Genomic DNA, 18,262 nt, shown 5'->3' with positions numbered 1-18,262 from the left:
AGGCTCTGTCTCTCTCGCACTCATAGGGCGTGCCCTGTGGGTGCGAGAGAGACAGGGCGACGAAAACGACTCTCGGAATGAGTCTGCAGAGTCGCCGAAACGAGGCGAGTCCTCACCTTCTCCGCACCGCGTCGCTGGCGAGCCTCATCTGCTGCAGTGTCCTCCATGCGTCGTCGTCCTCGTCCTCGTCGTCCAGCGCGGCAACCCCTCCACGCGAAGCCTCATCGCGGCGGTCCAGGACGCCGTCGGCGCCCGGTGTCAGCGCATGGCGTCCACGCCGGTCCCGATCAAGTCCCGCCCGCCGACACGACTGACAGCTGACACTGGCAGGTTGATGCGCGAAAGCGTCCCTGCAGGCCGAAAGCCGAAATCACAACACCGACCGCACACGACAGCTGGGCGCCCCGAACGTCCTGAAACGCGGCGACGCGAACCGAGACGAGAGCGCGACTGGCTCTCAGCGAGCGGCCTTCCCCCTCCCCCTCCCCTCCAACCACCCTGCCCTGCCCTGCCCTGCCCTGCCCCCCGGAGCCGCCGCCCCACCGCTGTCGTCTGCTAGCAGGAATACTGGCCCGCCAACGCACTCGCCGGAGTCCCGCGTCTCTCTCCTGCGAACCGCGCGTCCGGTGTCCTTCTCTCTCTCTCTCTCTCTCTCTCTCTCTCTCTCTCTCTCTCTCTCTCTCTCTCTCTCTCTCTCTCTCTCTCTGTCTCGCGACTCTCGCGCACAATGTTTGTGTCTCGGCCACGCCTTGAGGAGGAGGAGGACAAGCAAGACAAGCGGGGCGTAGCGTGGCGGGGCGGGACGGGGCCACGCGGGTAGGCAGCCCGCCGCACAGTGGGCCAGAAGACCGGTGGGGGCGGTCAAAACTCTAGACGCGTTTTGAGCTCCAGGGTCGCTAAGCAGGGCTCGAACCAAACGTGTGACCCCACCAATGGATTCCTCGTTCGGAGAGCAATCCATTGGTGGGGTCACACGTTCGGTTCGAGTCCCATTTAGTGACTCTGGAGTTCAAAACGCGTCTAGCGTTTTGTCCACCTCCACCGGCCACCGGTCCTCTGGCCCACTCACTGTCCACTGCTTGCAGTGTGGGTGGCCTACTCTGCTTCGCCAGGGGCGACCGATCCGCTACGCGATCTGCAGAATAATTCCGAGAGTCGTCTGCGTCGCTCTGTCTCTCTCGCACTCACGGGGCGTCCCGTATGGATACGAGACAGACAGAGCGACGAAAACGACTCTCGGAATCAGTGTGCTGGCCGAGCCGACCGACTCCGCATCCCACAGGCCAGCCTAAGGCCAGCCTGCTAGCGGCGCAAGCGGCGCTACCACACTGCTAGCACATGTGCGGCAGGCCTGCAGGCCCTGTAGGGCATTTCCCATACATGGATGCCGCCAGGTTTCCACAGTGGCGCGGCTGTGCGGCTGCGCGGCCTGAGGGCTGTCCTGTCGTCCCCGCGCGCGTTGCCTCGCCACTTGGTGGTCGCAGTGCCGCGCAGTGTGGTGCAGTGTGGTGCAGTGCGTGGGGAATCGGAGCCAAAAGCAGCTGGGACTAACCGCCGTTGCACCGTGGGCCGGAAGACCGGTGAAGGCGGCCAAATCTCTAGACGCGTTTTGAGCTCCAGAGTCGCTAAATGGGACTCGAACCGAACGTGTGACCCCACCGATGGATTCCTCGTTCGGAGAGCAATCCATTGGTGGGGGGTCATATTCGGTTCGAGTCTCGTTCAGCGACTCTGGAGCTCAAAACGCGTCAAGAATTTCGGCCGCCTCCACCGGTCTTCCGGCCCACCGTGCGTTGCCGTTGTCATTTCCCGTCCGTTTTCCCGCCCTGCTCGACTGGCACTCCTGGACGTGGCGGTCGGCTTCGCCTGGGCTCCGCCCAAGGTGCCCACGGTGCCCAAGGTGCCCGAGGAGGCCGTTTCGCTGAAAACGGCCGGGACTGTCTTTACCGCTGCGTGAAAACCGCAATGCCAGCCGCGCCACGCCACGCCGCGCCACGGTGTCACACGATATGACTACAAGACGGGTCTAGCTCGTCGCCTCCCGCACCGTCGCGGTTCAGGAGGCCTCACAATGTCGTCTAATCTTGCACCGCGTAGAACCCATCTAGTGTGTGTGTGTGTGTGTGTGTGTGTGTGGTGTGTGTGTGTGTGTGTGTGTGTGTGTGTGAGAGTGTGTGAGTGTGTGTGTGAGGGAGAGCCAGCAGTATCACCTCCGCAGCACCACCGCGCGGTGCAATGTGCACGGCAAGAACTGCGAATTTTGAACTCTGGTCTGGGTTGTTATGGAAGCAGCCGCCAAATCACAACAATCCAACCACAGCCCTCACCCACCACAAAAATTAAAAAAAAAATATTAAAAAAATAGAAAAATTAAGGACACGGCCATGCTTAAATTCCAGTTCGCGGAGATCGTGAACGAGGACGGCTCGGTGCGGCGACTGCGGTACCCGGTGGCCGACAAGTACCGCCAGTGCCTGCAGGGCAACCTCTCGCGTCTGGCCCGCGACGTCCAGTAAGAGAAAAGATACAGTGGCTCTGTCTCTCTCGCACTCGTGGGGCGTCCCGTAAGGATGCGAGAGAGATAGACCGACGAGAGCCGTGCTCGGAATCAGTCACACAGTGGGAGCTCAAAACGCATCTAGAGTTTTGGCCGCCTCCACCGGTCTTCTGGCCCACTGTGCAGTCTGTTGTAGGATTTACATGCCTGCAGGGACTTCCCCGCCGAGCCCAGCCACCTCAACTTCAACTCCTGCCAGCTCAACCGCCACCTGCGGCACGGCGAAACGCCAAACTCGTTCCTGCCGCGCGCCTGCACCGACGTGAGTGTCCCTGCCGGGTAGGCAACCCAACTGCCACCAGCGGGGCTTTCGTCGCTAAACAGGACTCGAACCGAACGTGTGACCCCACCAATGGATTCCTCGTTCGGAGAGCAATCCATTGGTGGGGTCACACGTTCGGTTCGAGTCCCATTTAGCGACTCTGGAGCTCAAAACGCGTCTAGAGTTTTGTCCTACAGCTGCACCCTGCACGTTGCAGGCGCGCGTGTCGCTGACGCCCTTCCTGCGCTGGAAGCTGCCCGAGCTGCGCGGCGGCAACCACTACACCAGCTGCCTGTGCATGAAGAGGAACGGCATGCAGGTTGGAGTCCTGTCTCTCTCGCACCCTCGGGACGCCCCATGAGTGCGAGAGAGACCGAGCGCCGGAAACAACTCTCTGAATCAGTCTGCCGCCCTCGCGAGACGCGACCAGCCGCCCTTTGAGCATGGCGTAGTGGGCCACAGTGGGCACAGTGGGCCAGCCAGACGACCGGTAGAGGCGGCCAAAACTCCAGACGCGTTGTGAGCTCCAGAGTCGCTAAATGGGACTCGAACCGAACGTGTGACCCCACCAATGGATTGCTCTCCGAACGAGGAATTCATTAGTGGAGTCCCGATTAGCGAATCTGGGGCTCAAAACGCGTCTAGAACTTTGGCCACCACCACCGGTCTTCTGGCCCACTGTGCACAGTGCCTTACCTCATTGTCCTGTCCAGGTGTGGTGCCCGCGCTGGGGCTGCCGGGGCTCCTTCCGCTGCCTGGCCAGTCGGCCCGGCCTGCCGCTCGGGGCGGCCGCCCCCCGCGACCCCGACCTGCCCGTCGAACCCACGTGCTGCGAGTCCTGGGGGCAGCGCGGCAAGGAGGCGGACCTGCAGCTGTACCTCGTCAGGAAGGACCCCGTCGTCCCCAGGGGCCTCTACTAGAGTCACGGCCAGGCTGACGAGCTGCTTTCATTGAAGATTTATCTACTCGCCTGGTTAGGACGAATGAATGAATGAATGAATGAATGAATGAATGAATGAATGAATGAATGAATGAATGAATGAATGAATGAATGAATGAATGAGAATGAAAATGAATGAATGAATATGAATGAATGAATGAATGAATGAATGAATGAATGAATGAATGAATGAATGAATGAATGAATGAATGAATGAATGAATGAATGAATGAATGAATGAATGAATGAATGCCGGTGGATAGGCAACCCGTCTTACTGCCAAAAGGTTGAATGAGCAGTGTTACCAAAACAATCTTGAATGACGACGAGGAGAACCATAGAAACATAGGATTCTCGGATGAAAAGCATGAAAAGTCGACAAAAGCCAGATATCATCAAGTGAAACTATGAAATGGCGTCAAGTTGTCACACAAACGCAAATGCAAAGTTGTCTGTGACAAATGCATAAAAGGTTGGCAAGGCTTTGTTTCTCCTTCTCTTCTTCTTCTGCTTCTAGGTGTGAGGTTATGTCCGTCTATCATGTAAATAAACACAGCAGCAGACGGCGAGCAGACTAGGACGACTACGACCTGCTGCAAGATCCATTCAACTGTGTGCTGTTAGGTCACTAGAACGTGCAACGTCGTCGGTGTTCTGACCGCCAATTTGATGGTTCCTGCTGCAGTCTTCAGTGTCAGAGAGACAGCACACGAGACAATATGGAGCTCAGCCAGCTTACCACGGCGACAGGTCCAGCAGGACGAGGCCCATGGATAGCACTTTTATTAGGGCTTCTCACTGCCCTTGCTGCAAATGGAGAATCTCTTCACGATTTGAATGATTCCCACTTATCTGAACTTGGAAGCCTGTCATCAAATTTGAGCTCAGTCTTCACGCATAACATTACTGCGAGAAAGGAAGCTCTTGAGTCTACTTCTTCGTTAGGAAATGCAACCCAAGAAGTAGTAAGGCCTAAAGACATTCAGCTAGCTGAACTTCATCAAGCCAAAATAGCTCAACACAACTCCAGTGAAGCTGCTTCTCGTAAGTATATGGCCTACATCGTACTCATTGTTTCTTTTTGATCTGGCATCGATGTTGTAAGTCTGTTCTATTTCTTTTTTTTTTCACTTTCCCACAGCATATGCCCTACGGACACCAACTGTTAGTCACAATGATAGCCTCTCTACGAGTGAATCTCCTGCCCACACTTTGGCATCAAACACAACCAGAGCTGGTACGACTCCAAGTAAACCTGTTGATAGTGCAATGAACTCAACAACTCCGAAAAAGAGTAAACCTGCCATCACATTTGATATTGATGATTTACCCAGGGATGAAAATGGAAATGTTATTGTGTCTGACCAAAGCCTTGTTGGTGCTGGTCCGTCTTTTGATTTTGTTGTACCCATTGTCATTGCGCTGCTAGCAGTTCCATTCATTGCTGTACTTGGGGCATATGCCTACAAGAAAAGTCGCGATTTCTGGGACAGACGTCATTATCGGAGGATGGATTTCCTCATTGATGGAATGTATAATGACTGATTTTGCTGTGATAAAATTTAATTCCCTTTCATGCTTGACGGGTACTGCTTTTAAACAAAATTGACTTTTTTTAAAAAATTGATTGACAGTTCCAAAAAACGTATGATACTAGTACTCTATTTTTATTGGTCACATTCTGAATTCTAAGTGCTGTTCTGTGAGTTGTTACTAAGTGTGCTTCTTTTGTCTGAATCTTACTAAAAACTTCTATAATTTCATTCCCTTGTCAATGAGTTTACAACTAGCTGTTGTTTTCTACATCATATTCCTTGCCAGACTGATAAGAAACAAATTATACAGCTTCAGTAAGCTGCTTATTTGTACTACTTCATGGATCAATTGAAAAAAAAAAAAAAAAAGAACTGACCCAGCACTCAAATAATTGCCCTGGATACCTGTTCGGTGGGAAGAAAGACATTGTCAGTTCTGTTTTGATCCATAGTAGAATAAATTGGATAGAGAGCATAGCGAACAATTTGTATCTGTAGTTTTGAGAGGTATCATTTTAACTTATGTCTGTGATTAATTCTAATCTACCTACTTCCCTGTCTGTCTTTAACTAAACCTACAGAATGTAATTTCTTTTCTCTTTCTATCAAATGCTATGGTGGAAGATAGAGATGCGTAATTATTTTGTGATACAGTTTCTGGCTTGGTCAGATTCCAAAAGAATTTTCTAATTGTGATACTTCAAAAGAAAAAAGTTAAGTTATATTTTGTAATTATTTATTTGTACATGTTAGTGTGATTTGCACTTGACAGAATCATCCACAGAACAAAAAGTGTGCTGTTTTACAATTATCATCTAGGAAAAACAGGTCCCCGATTCTGCCTTGTTCTGCTATTTTGAGGCAGTATGTTAAAAAATCATTTCAATTGCATTAAGTTTGCATAATGATTTTAAACATCTGACTTTGCTTTTTCTTTTAAAAGAAGAAAAGATTGCTACATTAGTGTATATTTGTAACATAAATAAATAATTGTATTCCAACCGACATAAAATTTGTGGAGCTTTCTTAACCCGTTCTATACCAGTACTACACAATCACAAAGCAATGGCCATAAGCCTCGGCAGTTTTAACTTCTGGTCAGTACAATATTAATGAGAACGAAGCAAGAGCTTCGTTCATGCATTAATTACAGCCGGCAATCCAAGAATAGAACATGGTGATACGTGTCAGGATCATGATTCCTGCAGGTCACTACAAATGCACCCTAAAAAATTGTGAAGAAAAACAATTAAACAACTAAGCATTCATTTCAGTATTTACAAATGAATAGGATGCATATAAATACCGCAATGAAAACAACAATTAGCGTTTGCAGAAGCCACTGCCACTAAAATAAAAATCTTCAATAATTTAAAGTACGTACTTATATTTAAATATATATTCACATTCAACTGAAGCATGGTGGTTAAAACGTGCCATCAATAAATCACAGACTTGAGAATCACAATTTGGTTAATAAGAGAAGAGACATTTGTGTCTGTGAAGGACTCACTGAAGTAAGTTTGAAAAGCAGCTCTGCAGTCAATTCTTCCTCCCTTCCCGAAACAAACACTTTGCAGCAGATAATTAATTAATGAGTAACAATTCCTCATTTCCTCTGTCACTGAATCCGGATTTATAGGGCACCTACTGGTAGCAAACTAGAAGTGACTACTATTAAATACAACAAGTGACAAAGAATGTTACCAATCTACAGTCACTGTAAATCTGTTGAATATTCCATTAATATTTTTAGACTAATTGCATATTATTGGCTGTTCCAATATATATGATACTCTTGTAGCAAATCTCTCTAAACTACATTACCACCTAGCAAGAAAAAATTCTTTGCTTGTATCGAAAAGAATCAAAAGTTAGTCATACTTTGTCTAAAATCAAGGCACCTATGCAAGTCAGAAGGAATTTGACCCTTAGCGGGACTCTTGCAGTGTGTGAAAGTAATACTCTGTATCTGACAATAAATTTTCTACAGTTCTATGAGCATCTAAATGCTCTCTTCACTTTGCCTCTAATACTAAATAAATTATGAAAATACATATGACCTGGAGCATATTATTATGGAATTAATGTTGAGAGCATTGAGTGAAGCATCACATAGTCAAGTAATTTAAATGTGTAACAGAGCGATTGAAACATAAATCAGAACTTGAGGTGACCATCGGATTGATAGGCCGCTTGTAAACTTCTACACAATCGAACTTGTAAGGTATCACATAGTATAGTGGAGGCGGCATGAAAAGTTGACAGTACTTAAAATCTTTTGCATGCATTCAAACATTTGGGAATGCAGTTGGATTTAAAAAAATAATCATCTTTACAGGGAGAAGAATTATTAGTAAAATACGAGAAAAGGAGGAGACAAAAATTATTGGTGCGCAGTCAAAGTAGAAATGCACCAAAAAGTTGTGACCTTTGGAAAATTTTAGCCATGAGAGAAGCACTGAACAAGGAGGGCCAATAAGAAGCATCAAACCCCATTACTCTATTTGGTGTGTCATCATTTTTTATCACAATCCCATGAACTTTCATTAGGGGACATGGCTGTCTTAGTCTCTGTTCGTCAGATATGTCATGAGAACGAATACTTACAAGTAAATTCTCTTTAGGAAAAAATTAAGTAAAGCAAGCAATGTTCTTTCACTGAATAGTATGATAACTAAATAAAATAGTGCATATTCTTTGACACAGTTGCTGCAGTAGTGTGACCATGCACGGAGTCACAGATCTGTGACTCCATGGACCAAGTGTGGTCAGAGCAGGTCAGAGCCAAATGTTATATTACAGGACCCACAAACCCACTGCAGCAAATGAGTTAATGCAATATACTATCTCTAAACTTGTCATGACAATACACCACACAAATGTCGCTATCATATTAATGTCATAGACCTATCACAGATGTAAGGCTGCCAAACTGTCCCCAAACCACATGCGGCAACTTAACCACTAATGTTTTCTTGAAATATAATATTTGATTGTAACAAAAGTGCAGTAGTACAGTGCACTGAATTTATGAAGATTAAAAGCAGAAAGTTCATCATAAGTAAAATAGACATTAAGGAGCATACTCAGAGCAAGTATCAAATGTAAGCTAACTAAATCTAAAATAGTTCTGTAAAAACATACATTCTCTCTCTAGCACACATTGTCATCATTGGTTAGTCTCTTTGCATCACATGTAGCAAAATGCCTGTCACAGTTTAATCTTTGCCATAACTCAGTGCCCCTTCCCCCAAAATAAAAATATTGACAATACAATAATAGAGGTAATGATAATAATGAAAAATAAATGGCACGTTACTTTGCCTTCCCCTTGCTTTCATCAGGGAACATTTCTCTGGCAGGTGTAAGACTCAACATCATGATATGACGATTATAACACCTTGAATTACGAAACAGTGAATCTGTTCCATGGAACCGATCAAGCACGCCCAAAACTCCAAAACATTGGTTAAACCTGAAATATACAGAACATTTTACCAGAATGCAGCAGGGTAGCACATTCCTCTTATGAAAAATAAAAGGATGGTCAAATAAACACATTAGTTTTATGAAAATGGATTGGTAAACTTACTTCAAATGATGGAAGTCATGAGCTTCTGGAGAGGGGAAGAAAGGCAGATGGTAGCCGGAGTGAGCATTCAAGGTAGAGAGAATTGCCATGGAAAACCACAACCAGGCCGTGGCAACATGAGAGCCCATTAAGAGCACCCCCAGCATTGGCGGAAGTAAGTTGCTAAATATGTGTTCTAACGGATGACAGTAAATGGCAGTTACAGCGACTGGAGCTGTCCACTCATGGTGACGTTTGTGGATATGTTTGTACAAATAACGACTGTGCAGAAGTCTGTAGACAAAAAATCAAATACAGACAAGCATTGATAATGATAATTGATGAAAGTAAGACTGTGACCACCTCCAGCAAATCTTACCGATGAGAATAGTAGAAGCCTACTTCCTCTAGCAAAATGTGAACGGCCATTTCTGCCAACACCCAATGGAAAGTGGGCAACTCTCTCAGCGGGGGATAGCCTCTGTACTCCATCAACTTGAAGCACACGTAGCTCACAGGCAGAGCCACGACAGTTTGGTTGAATAGAACACATCCTATGACCTGCACATTAAACAAAAATCATGGGAGATCAACGAGTTAGTAGAAAATGTTGAGTAGAAATATAGTATATCTCATACCTTAAGGAGGCGTTGTTTGTCAACTGGTTCATTTGTTCCTGGTTGAATTTTGTATCGACGAAGAGCTGCTGGCTTATTTGTGAAGTCCAATATTGTGTACACAGCCCCGAAGAGCCAATAGACTGTCAATGTAACAACATTGCTAGCTAGAGAAAAAAAATAATGAAAAATTAATAATGAAACAAAATTAAAAAGAAACAAACTTTTTTGTCAGGGAGGAAGTACTGTAAGTGTTAAAGTTATGATCCATCTTACCAATCACCCAAAGTGTTACTGGATCTTCACCAATGGAATCCAGTAATAGGTCCCAAATAGCCTGCCAAAAGTCTCCAGAAGCACCCCAAAATCTTTGTAGATGCCTGACAAGGATTATAACCATTAGACTCATTTAAATTCCAGAATGATCAGCAGGAGCAAGCAACAGGCCCGAAATAGAAGAGACATACTCACAGAATTACTTGAAAATCTGATGGGAAAGTGTACGGATCAAGCTGGGGTGCATCAGACTCCATCGTGCAAAATTAAATCTCAAAGAGCCAAAGCGGAAAATCTAATTGTAAGGGGGTGGCAGATCTACAAACCAAAAATAAAAACACACTTAAAAAAAATAAATAGATAAAGGAAAGAGGATACAGCAACACTACAAAACAAAGCAAAATTAAGCAGGAAACGAAGAGACCAAACCACACAACAATTTGCTTTGCTAAATTCTACCCCTTCTACGCCAGGCCGGAAACAGAATCACAAGCACTCTTAAAAATGTAAAATACACCGAAAGAATTTTAATAAAAAATGGAGTAAAAACAAAGACCGACGCAGGGTGTGATCTTTGAGGTGCCCAAGAGTTGGACAGAGACCGAACATCCCAATTACAATTACCGGGTTGTTACCGGGCGCTAATAGTGCCCGGGATCACGATGGCCCTGGCGGGACTGGCGGGACTGGCGGGGCTGGCGGGGCTGGCGGACCGTGCGCGCCGCTCCAGCTCCAGACGGTTCGTGCGTTCGTGTACTACTGCGGATGGGATGGGATGGACGGGACGGCTCGGTCTAGTCGGACTGCCTGGCGGCCTGGCGGCTCACAGTGGGCCAGAAGACCGGTGGAGGCGGCCAAAACTCTGAACGTGTTTTGAGCTCCAGAGTCGCTAAATGGGACTCGAACCGAACGTGTGACCCCACCAATGGATTCCTCGTTCGGAGAGCAATCCATTGGTGGGGTCACACGTTCGGTTCGAGTCCCATTGAGCGACTCTGGAGCTCAAAACGCGTCTCGATTTCTGGCCGCCTCCACCGGTCTTCTGGCCCACTGTGCGGCTGGCCGAGGGCCTGGCCGGGCCCACTAGCCGCCTCCTGGCGCGTGGAGGCATCATGGCATCACAGGCCCCCTTCCCCCTCATCGTCATCGTGCCCATGACCGCCAAACCGGTGCGCGTGTCCTCCTGGACGTCGTCCTGGACTAGGAGCGAGTCTGTCTCTGTCTAGTCGCCCCTGTCCCGCAGACTCATTCCGCCTGTGTCTCTCTCGCACTCGTGGGGCGCTCCGAATGGATGCGAGAGAGACGGAGCGACGACAAGGACTCTCGGAATCAGTCCGCTGCTCACACTGCCGTATTACCCAACGACCCAGCCCCTGCCCAGTCCTGTCCGGGCTTTTAGAGTCCCACTCATAAACGGGCAATCGAGAGGCGTCATTTTCGGAACCGCCCGTGGACTTAAGACGGTCGGCAAAATTGAAATCCAGTTTTGGAACGCGAACAAACACTTCCTCGACAAGGCATAGTGGGCCAGAAGACCGGTGAAGGCGGCCAAAACTCTAGGCGCGTTTTGAGCTCCAGAGTCGCCGAATGGGACTCGAACCGAACGTGTGACCCCACCAATGGATTCCTCGTTCGGAGAGCAATCCATTGGTGGGGTCACACGTTCATTTCGTGTCCTGTTTAGCGTCTTGAAATTTGGCCGTCTCCACCAGTCTTCTGGCCCACTGTGCAAGGATTGCGGGGAATTCCCTCCAACCTGTTCCGAACCTCCGCGACGGATGTGCACTGTAGGGATTTGAGGCGAGGCGGACTGGACTCGCGGCGGGCAGGGCGGGGCAGGGCTTGCTCGTCCCGCTGGATGAACGTCACAGCAGACTGATTCCGAACATCGTTCCGTCTCTCTCTTCCCCTATGACACGCCCCGTGGGTGCGAGAGAGACATCGCGACGACACACTGTAGAATCGCTCGGCAGGCCAGCGCTGCAGCTGCATAGGGACTGGGACGGGGAGGGGAGAAGGGGGCTAGGCTAATGCCAGCTGATGCTGGCCATGCTGGCGTGCCCTCTGACTCGTTTGTTTAATCCAGAACACAGGCTTCGCAGATGCGTCACGCGGCCAGGGGTTCCAGCCAGGCTCCCTCGCACAGTGGATTTGCAAGAGCACCGGTGGAGGCGGAAAAAATTCTAGACGCGTTTTGAGCTCCAGAGTCGCTAAATGGGACTCGAAGCGAACGAGTGACCCCACCAATGGATTGCTCTCCGAACGAGGAATCCATCGGTGGGGTCACACGTTCGGTTCGAGTCCTGTTTAGCGACTCTGGAGCTCAAAACGCGCATAGAGTTTTGGCCGCCTCCACCGGTCTTCTGGCCCACTGTGGTGGTCAAATCTGGACGGGGTGGGGGTCGAGGAGCCCACGACAGGAAGCTCGGCTTAAGGACGGTCCCTCAGGGGGAATGACCCGAGCGGCGACCGGAAAAAAACGACGTACGGCGCCGCGCCGGCCTGCCGGCTTGTTGCATGCCGCATGGAGGTGCTAAGCAGTGCTCAAACGAGGGCAACGCCACTCTAGAACCAAAACGGGGTCGAAGGGGGGCAGCGTTCCAATACCCCTACCGGCATGCCCACATGACCCACAGGGGCACCGCGCTTCAGTGGTCCAGAAGACCGGTGGAGGCGGCCAAAATTCTAGACGCGTTTTGAGCTTCAGAGTCGCTAAACAGGACTCGACCCGAGCTATGACCCCACCAATGGGCTCCTCATTCGGAGAGCAATCCATTGGTGGGGTCACACGATTGGATCGAGTCCCATTTAGCGACTCTGGAACTCAAAACGCGTCCGGGGTTGTGACCGCTTCCACCGGTCTCCTGGCCCACTGTGCGGACCCCACGACACAAATGATCGCATGTAGCGGCTTGAAAAACAAGAGAGTGTTGAGTGGTTCATGCCCGGCCCACTGGAAGCGCCTGTGGCCCTTGGCCTGGCCCGCCAGGACAGCGAGAGCGAGAGAGACGGCGAGAGGTTCGCGCAGCAGCGCGCAGCGCGCAGCCACGCTAATTGAGCCGCAGCAGACGCATGCCGAGTGGGCCGCACAGTGGGCCAGAAGACCGGTGGAGGCGGCCAAAACTCTAGACGCGTTTTGAGCTCCAGAGTCGCTAAATGGGACTCGAACCGAACGTGTGACCCCACCAATGGATTCCTCGTTCGGAGAGCAATCCGTTGGTGGGGTCACACGTTCGGTTCGAGTCCGATTTAGCGACTCTCGAGCTCAAAACGCATCTAGAGTTTTGGCCACCTCCACCCGTCCCTCTGGCCCACTGTGTGCCGTCGCTGTCTCTCTCGCACTCACGGGGCGTCCCGTACTGGTGCGAGGGGGACAGAGCGACGACAACGACTCTCGGAATCAGTCTGCTGCGCCACTGAGTAGCACTCACATGCAAGCGGCGGAGGACAGGGCGCTACTGAAACCACGCCGCTACTGTCTTATCGGAGCTAGGGCTATGGCGCAAACACACTCCCTCCCACTTTCCATTTCTTTCTTTTCAATTTCTTTTTATCGTCAGCGATCGACGAGTCATCGGTCGCACGGCGGGAAATCCACGCCACCAGGGCACAGTGGGCCAGAAGACTGGTGGAGGCGGCCAGAACTCGAGACGCGTTTTGAGCTTCAGAGTCGCTGAATGGGACTCGAACCGAACGTGTGACCCCACCAATGGATTGCTCTCCGAACGAGGAATCCATTGGTGGGGTCACACGCTCCATTCGAGTCCCATTTAGCGACTCTGGAGCTCAAAACGCGTACGGGATTTTGACCGCCTCCAAGCGCTAGCGCCTGCGAAGTCGAGGGTAGGCAGCCACGCGCAACACGCAAGTTCGGCGGGCTGGCCCGCCCTGACTTCCGCAGGCGCTCCAGGCTCCACCACTGTGAAAAGCGCTTCAAAAGAACCAAGCTTTCAGCGCGCATACCTCACAAGCAAGCAGCGGGAGGACAGCGGGGAGGACAACCACTGCACTCTTAGGGTGACACTTGTTTTGATTGGGATATACTACGAGTCTCTAAAACCTAGAACTTCTGAGGCTAGTACTCGAGGCGGAAAATAAGAGTGTTCTTTGCAAATTACTTGAGGGAGATGGTACAGCACATACACTACCAAAACCTTGTTCTAAAGTCCTACAAAGCAAACGGTCTTTGAACGCTTTGTCTATAAACCTCTTACCATGTTAGTGTGTTGCGGAAAGCGGCAAAAGCGGTGAGAACCGCACTAATAAGGCACAGGACACTGCAGAGAGTGGATAGAAGAGTTGCTGGCTGGTGGCTTGTTCCATTTGATGTGCCCGCTGTTTTTCGGAGGGACTCCGAAACTGGGGCACATATTTCACTTTTGCTACTGGCTGCTGACATTTCGTTATCCACTATGTCCTTCCACAAACTTTCGTCACATCACACAGCTCATTCTGAAATGAGTGGTTTCATATTAGTTTGCTGCATGAATGATAGCATTAAGTAAAATACATTTTGGGTTGAACAGCTTTCGTTCCAGTGTAAACAATTTCATTTTCCCCCAACAAGCACACCAAAAAAAGTCCAGAACACATTTATGTGGTAAAATTAATAAAACTACAACAAGGCGTCAGATTCCGCACTAAAGACAGTTGGAACACAAGGAACTGCAAAATTGATTGAAGAGACAAAGAGGAAAATGTCATGGGGAATGAAAGAAGATAAACAAGAGCAGTGCACACAACAGAGAATAAAGGGAGAGACGGGTTCGTCAGACTAGGGCAGCCAGCTGCGCTCTAAAGGTCCAACAGCAATCGGAAACCGGAGAGACAGGCTCAAAGAGAAACAGGCTCCCTTGAAAATGAAACGCTAGGCAGCAGGCAAGACAAGGGGCTTGCCCGAATCACAACACCGAGCCCTAGTCAGCTGTGAAGCCCAAGAAGGGACGTGTTTGATCATGTCACTTAGGCCCTTGAACTGCTGCCCACAAAAGAATACGGGGAAAGTGACACAACTCACCCATGAGACTTAGAGGGATTTCTAAATCAAGTTAAAATTCACGAAAAGGAACCAAGTGTTGTTTGTCCGTTTCACAAAAGTTCATCATAAACATTGCACAGCCTTCCTGCAACACAACAAACGCACTTTCCTTTTTAACGCCAGTGCCGCCCTGCTATGAGAAATTTGTTGATCAAAACGAGGCCCTGTTATGTTAATGTTTACATTTGTTGCATTACAACACTTTTGATTTCTTGTCACGCCAATGGAACCCTGTTTGGACTCACGTCATAAACAGTCTCTTCTGTTTTTATCATTCATTTGCTAGGAAAAGCTTTCTAGGCATGAATGCTTAATCTTCACTGGAGGATCGTGAGGGTTATGTTTTCTTTTGACAGTTTCCCTTAAGATGCTATCCACGATGAGTTCCAAAGCCAGTCTGTCGGGGTGGAGTCCCTACGTGAAGGTCTATGATCCCCTGAAAGCTGGGAGTATAGACGGGACTGATTTGGATCCTCATGATCATGCTGTTGTTCGTGCCATGTCTGCAAAATACAAACCGCCAGATGAACGAACTGTCACCTCTGACCCTTCACTGACTCTTTTTGTGGGCCGTCTTAATTTTAGAACCAGTGAAAGACAGCTTACGGAGGTGAGTAAGACTTAGCCTCAATATTTAAAATACATAATTCAAAGTAACGCAGCTACATCTTTTAATCTTGTTCCTCAGGAATTTTCCAAGTATGGTCATGTGAAAAGTTGTCGGGTGGTTCGAGACATAGTCACAGGAATATCACGTGGTTATGGATTCGTCGAGTTCAAAAGGCAGGCAGATGCTCAAAATGCATGGAGGCTGGCTCATGCAACAGTTTTCCAAGAAAGGCAAATTTTAGTTGAGTGGGAATTTGCAAGGACTTTGCCTGGCTGGATTCCTCGGCGTTTAGGTTTGTTATTTTGCACTTATCAGTATCAAATGTACTTTTCAAATCAATCCCGCTTGATATATTTGCCTTTTTCAGGAGGTGGGCTTGGTGGGAAGAAAGAATCTGGACAATTGAGGTTTGGTGGACGAGACCGACCATTCAAGAGACCTTACCTCTTACCTCCAGAGCAACAGGAGGAATCACAGGCCTTTGAAGATGATAACGCTTCTTCATTCAAGCCTACTAAAAGACTCCAAAATGATCAGAGTGGTAGAGAAGAGACTGGGAGATCAACAAAATTCAATTCAAGTAGAGATGAATGGCCTAATAAATACGGTCAATTTAACAGAGAAGATGAAATGAAATATGGAAGGGGCAGAGATAATAAATTTGCGCACCATTCATATAATGGAGATAGGGGCCGGTACAAGTCAAGAACAGAAGAGCAGAGTTACTATGAAGAGGACAGAAGAGATTATCACAGGTATAAGGAAGAAAAGTTCGAAGATCAATCTTATTATGGTGAAAACAATAGAAAATCTAGAAGATATCCTCCTGATGACAACTATACTGACTGGTCTTACCATGAAGAAGGCAGAGAAAAATATCAACGTCATTATGAGGAACAGTACTCAGAGCAAGGGTACTCTGCAGGAAGTAGTAAGAAATACAGGCATGACAAATATGTGGGAGAAAAGAGATATGGTAAAGATTCTTATTCTTTTAGTGATAGATATGATAGAAAGAGACAAGAGAAAGAGAGAAGGGAAGATTATGAAGAAACAAGAAATCGTTCAAAAAGAGACTACAGCAGTTCAAGCTACCACTCAGAAACAAAAGGTGTCAAGAAGCTTGACAAACGACGCAATGAAGAAAGATCAAGTGACAGGAACTACCATGACAGTTTAAGCTGGGATGCCAACCAGTCTGAGCCTGAGGCATCTGTGGACTATGATGCTGTAAATAGATTAGAAAAATATGGATCAAATTCAAAGAGAAGCCGCAGTTCATCTGGCTCATCAGACTCTCAAATTTCTTCATCAAAAAAGAAACCGAAGAAAAGTAAACATAAAAAGAAGAAGCATAACAGTGACTCAGAAGATAGTAATGATTTGGAGCAAAATAGAGACTTAAAGAAACACAAAAAAAGTAAGAAAAGTAAGAAGACCAAGAAGTCAAAAAAGAGAAGATCCAGTGATAGAGACTCTGATTGACAGGAAGGGTAAAAAAGTTGGCAAACCAGATTTGATATTTTTTTTTATTTTGAGCTGAAAAATTAAACTGCAAACAAATAACACCTTCCAATCAAGACCTCGAGCCTATGTATTTTTAGAACATAATTAATTGATGCAGTACACTATAACAAATGTAACACATGAGTATGAAAGGATAGATACAATCACTGCTGCTTGATTTTGCTCAGCGATTTAATCATCATTGCTTTCTTAATATTAATTCTTTTTAACTTTTCTAAGTATTCTTTGCTGCCAGGTTCTAGATCTTCCAATTTTTTGACAGGTCCTGGAAACACAGTCATAATTTAAAATCATTTTGATCAACACCAAAACATAAAACATCAATACCTCTAGAACCAACTAAAGTTTACGTACCCGTGTTTATACTCCACAACCAATCTGGGTACTCGCTATCTGGTCTTAATTGGATATCTTCACCAGTCTGCATAAGGTTGGAGCCACACACATGGCTTACTAGTTTATGTGTGTCAGTCTCAACTGAGATGGTAATTTTCGTAGATTCTTGTTTACCTTTACTCTTCTTTGCACCAAGCCCAGCAATAGCTGTAAACAAAAATTATAAATCAATGACCGACGACTAATACAAAGTTGATAAGTAGCTACAGAGAATATAAATACTATACGATAAGAGTGTTACGACAGTAATTTTATGATGATATGCGAAGTAAGAGAGAAAAACATACCAAGAATCATACAACATCCAAAGAGAGAACCATAACCTAAACAAACACAGAAGCGAAACCGAATAAGACCTACCGGGGTTGGCATTTTTCACAGCATGCCGGACAAAAGAAGTGTAGAGACAATTATTTCTGAATGTCGAAAAGAGACTAGAGACATTCATGGTTAAATCATAAACAAGTACAAGTCTGCAGGACACCGAACATGCACCCAGCTCAAGCAGCAGACAGATTTTTTACGATCAATTGTGATCAGTAAATTTCTCATCGGCTGCTGTATCCATGACAACAAAGATGAAAAACTCAGCTACAACTGTACCAACTCAAATTTATTTCATGCTCAAGTTATTTACTCCTCCAATTTGTTTTTCAAATTTTCCGCTAGTTTTGTTAGCTTACGCTAGAGAGGCAAAGTTTAAAATGTGCTAGTCATGCGTACTCACCGGTCAGAATCGTCGTAACATCGATGACTCTCTAGCGGGGAGGTTGGCTGCGAAGTGCACCCCCCCGTCGTCTGCTACATCGATGCCCAATCAAAACAAATGGCTCAAATTCCCTCCCCGATCAGGAATCGGGCCGCGCGGTGACCGAAGTGGCGCGCCAGTGGCGTGAACATGGTCTCTGCGGGCGACTGAACGGACCGGGT

At 47.6% G+C, this 18,262-nt stretch overlaps 5 protein-coding genes across 8 annotated transcripts; 3 read left to right on the top strand and 2 right to left on the bottom strand.

The window, feature by feature from the left end:
- The first annotated feature begins 2,384 nt into the window (after window positions 1-2,384).
- On the top strand, window positions 2,385-4,394 carry LOC117647923. Its single transcript, XM_034389906.1, has 5 exons — window positions 2,385-2,512; window positions 2,711-2,819; window positions 3,037-3,138; window positions 3,533-3,792; window positions 4,277-4,394. The coding sequence occupies exons 1-4, from the start codon at window positions 2,385-2,387 to the stop codon at window positions 3,737-3,739; spliced, it is 546 nt and encodes a 181-aa protein (XP_034245797.1). The 3' UTR covers window positions 3,740-3,792; window positions 4,277-4,394.
- LOC117647922 lies at window positions 4,295-5,674 on the top strand. Its single transcript, XM_034389905.1, has 2 exons — window positions 4,295-4,803; window positions 4,901-5,674. Exons 1-2 carry the CDS (start codon window positions 4,479-4,481, stop codon window positions 5,302-5,304), a joined length of 729 nt encoding a protein of 242 aa, XP_034245796.1. The 5' UTR covers window positions 4,295-4,478; the 3' UTR covers window positions 5,305-5,674.
- A 334-nt stretch (window positions 5,675-6,008) lies between these two features.
- Window positions 6,009-14,922, bottom strand: LOC117647921 (fatty acid hydroxylase domain-containing protein 2). Of its 4 annotated transcripts, none has more exons than XM_034389900.1 (7): window positions 14,779-14,922; window positions 13,976-14,213; window positions 9,762-9,865; window positions 9,507-9,652; window positions 9,248-9,429; window positions 8,890-9,162; window positions 6,009-8,772 (listed from the first exon to the last, which is right to left on the bottom strand). In XM_034389900.1, the coding sequence occupies exons 2-7, from the start codon at window positions 14,158-14,160 to the stop codon at window positions 8,613-8,615; spliced, it is 1,050 nt and encodes a 349-aa protein (XP_034245791.1). In that variant the 5' UTR covers window positions 14,161-14,213; window positions 14,779-14,922; the 3' UTR covers window positions 6,009-8,612. The 4 variants fall into 4 exon arrangements, with proteins under 4 accessions (XP_034245791.1, XP_034245794.1, XP_034245793.1 ...); XM_034389903.1 differs by lacking the exon at window positions 13,976-14,213 and adding an exon at window positions 9,957-10,079 and having other exon boundaries at window positions 14,779-14,909; XM_034389902.1 differs by lacking the exon at window positions 14,779-14,922 and adding an exon at window positions 9,957-10,079 and having other exon boundaries at window positions 13,976-14,114.
- Window positions 14,923-14,947: 25 nt separating this feature from the next.
- On the top strand, window positions 14,948-16,991 carry LOC117647920 (U11/U12 small nuclear ribonucleoprotein 35 kDa protein-like). The gene is made up of 3 exons (XM_034389899.1): window positions 14,948-15,409; window positions 15,488-15,701; window positions 15,777-16,991. The coding sequence occupies exons 1-3, from the start codon at window positions 15,167-15,169 to the stop codon at window positions 16,892-16,894; spliced, it is 1,575 nt and encodes a 524-aa protein (XP_034245790.1). The 5' UTR covers window positions 14,948-15,166; the 3' UTR covers window positions 16,895-16,991.
- On the bottom strand, window positions 16,921-17,885 carry LOC117647924 (39S ribosomal protein L54, mitochondrial). The gene is made up of 3 exons (XM_034389907.1): window positions 17,693-17,885; window positions 17,291-17,479; window positions 16,921-17,201 (listed from the first exon to the last, which is right to left on the bottom strand). Exons 1-3 carry the CDS (start codon window positions 17,778-17,780, stop codon window positions 17,080-17,082), a joined length of 399 nt encoding a protein of 132 aa, XP_034245798.1. The 5' UTR covers window positions 17,781-17,885; the 3' UTR covers window positions 16,921-17,079.
- Window positions 17,886-18,262: the final 377 nt, after the last annotated feature.

The sequence above is a fragment of the Thrips palmi genome, unplaced genomic scaffold (assembly GCF_012932325.1).
Source record: "Thrips palmi isolate BJ-2018 unplaced genomic scaffold, TpBJ-2018v1 HiC_scaffold_3, whole genome shotgun sequence".
NCBI lineage: Eukaryota > Metazoa > Arthropoda > Insecta > Thysanoptera > Thripidae > Thrips > Thrips palmi.
The sequence above is the reverse complement of the archived record's forward strand: the minus strand, read 5'-3'. Positions and strand labels throughout refer to the sequence as shown.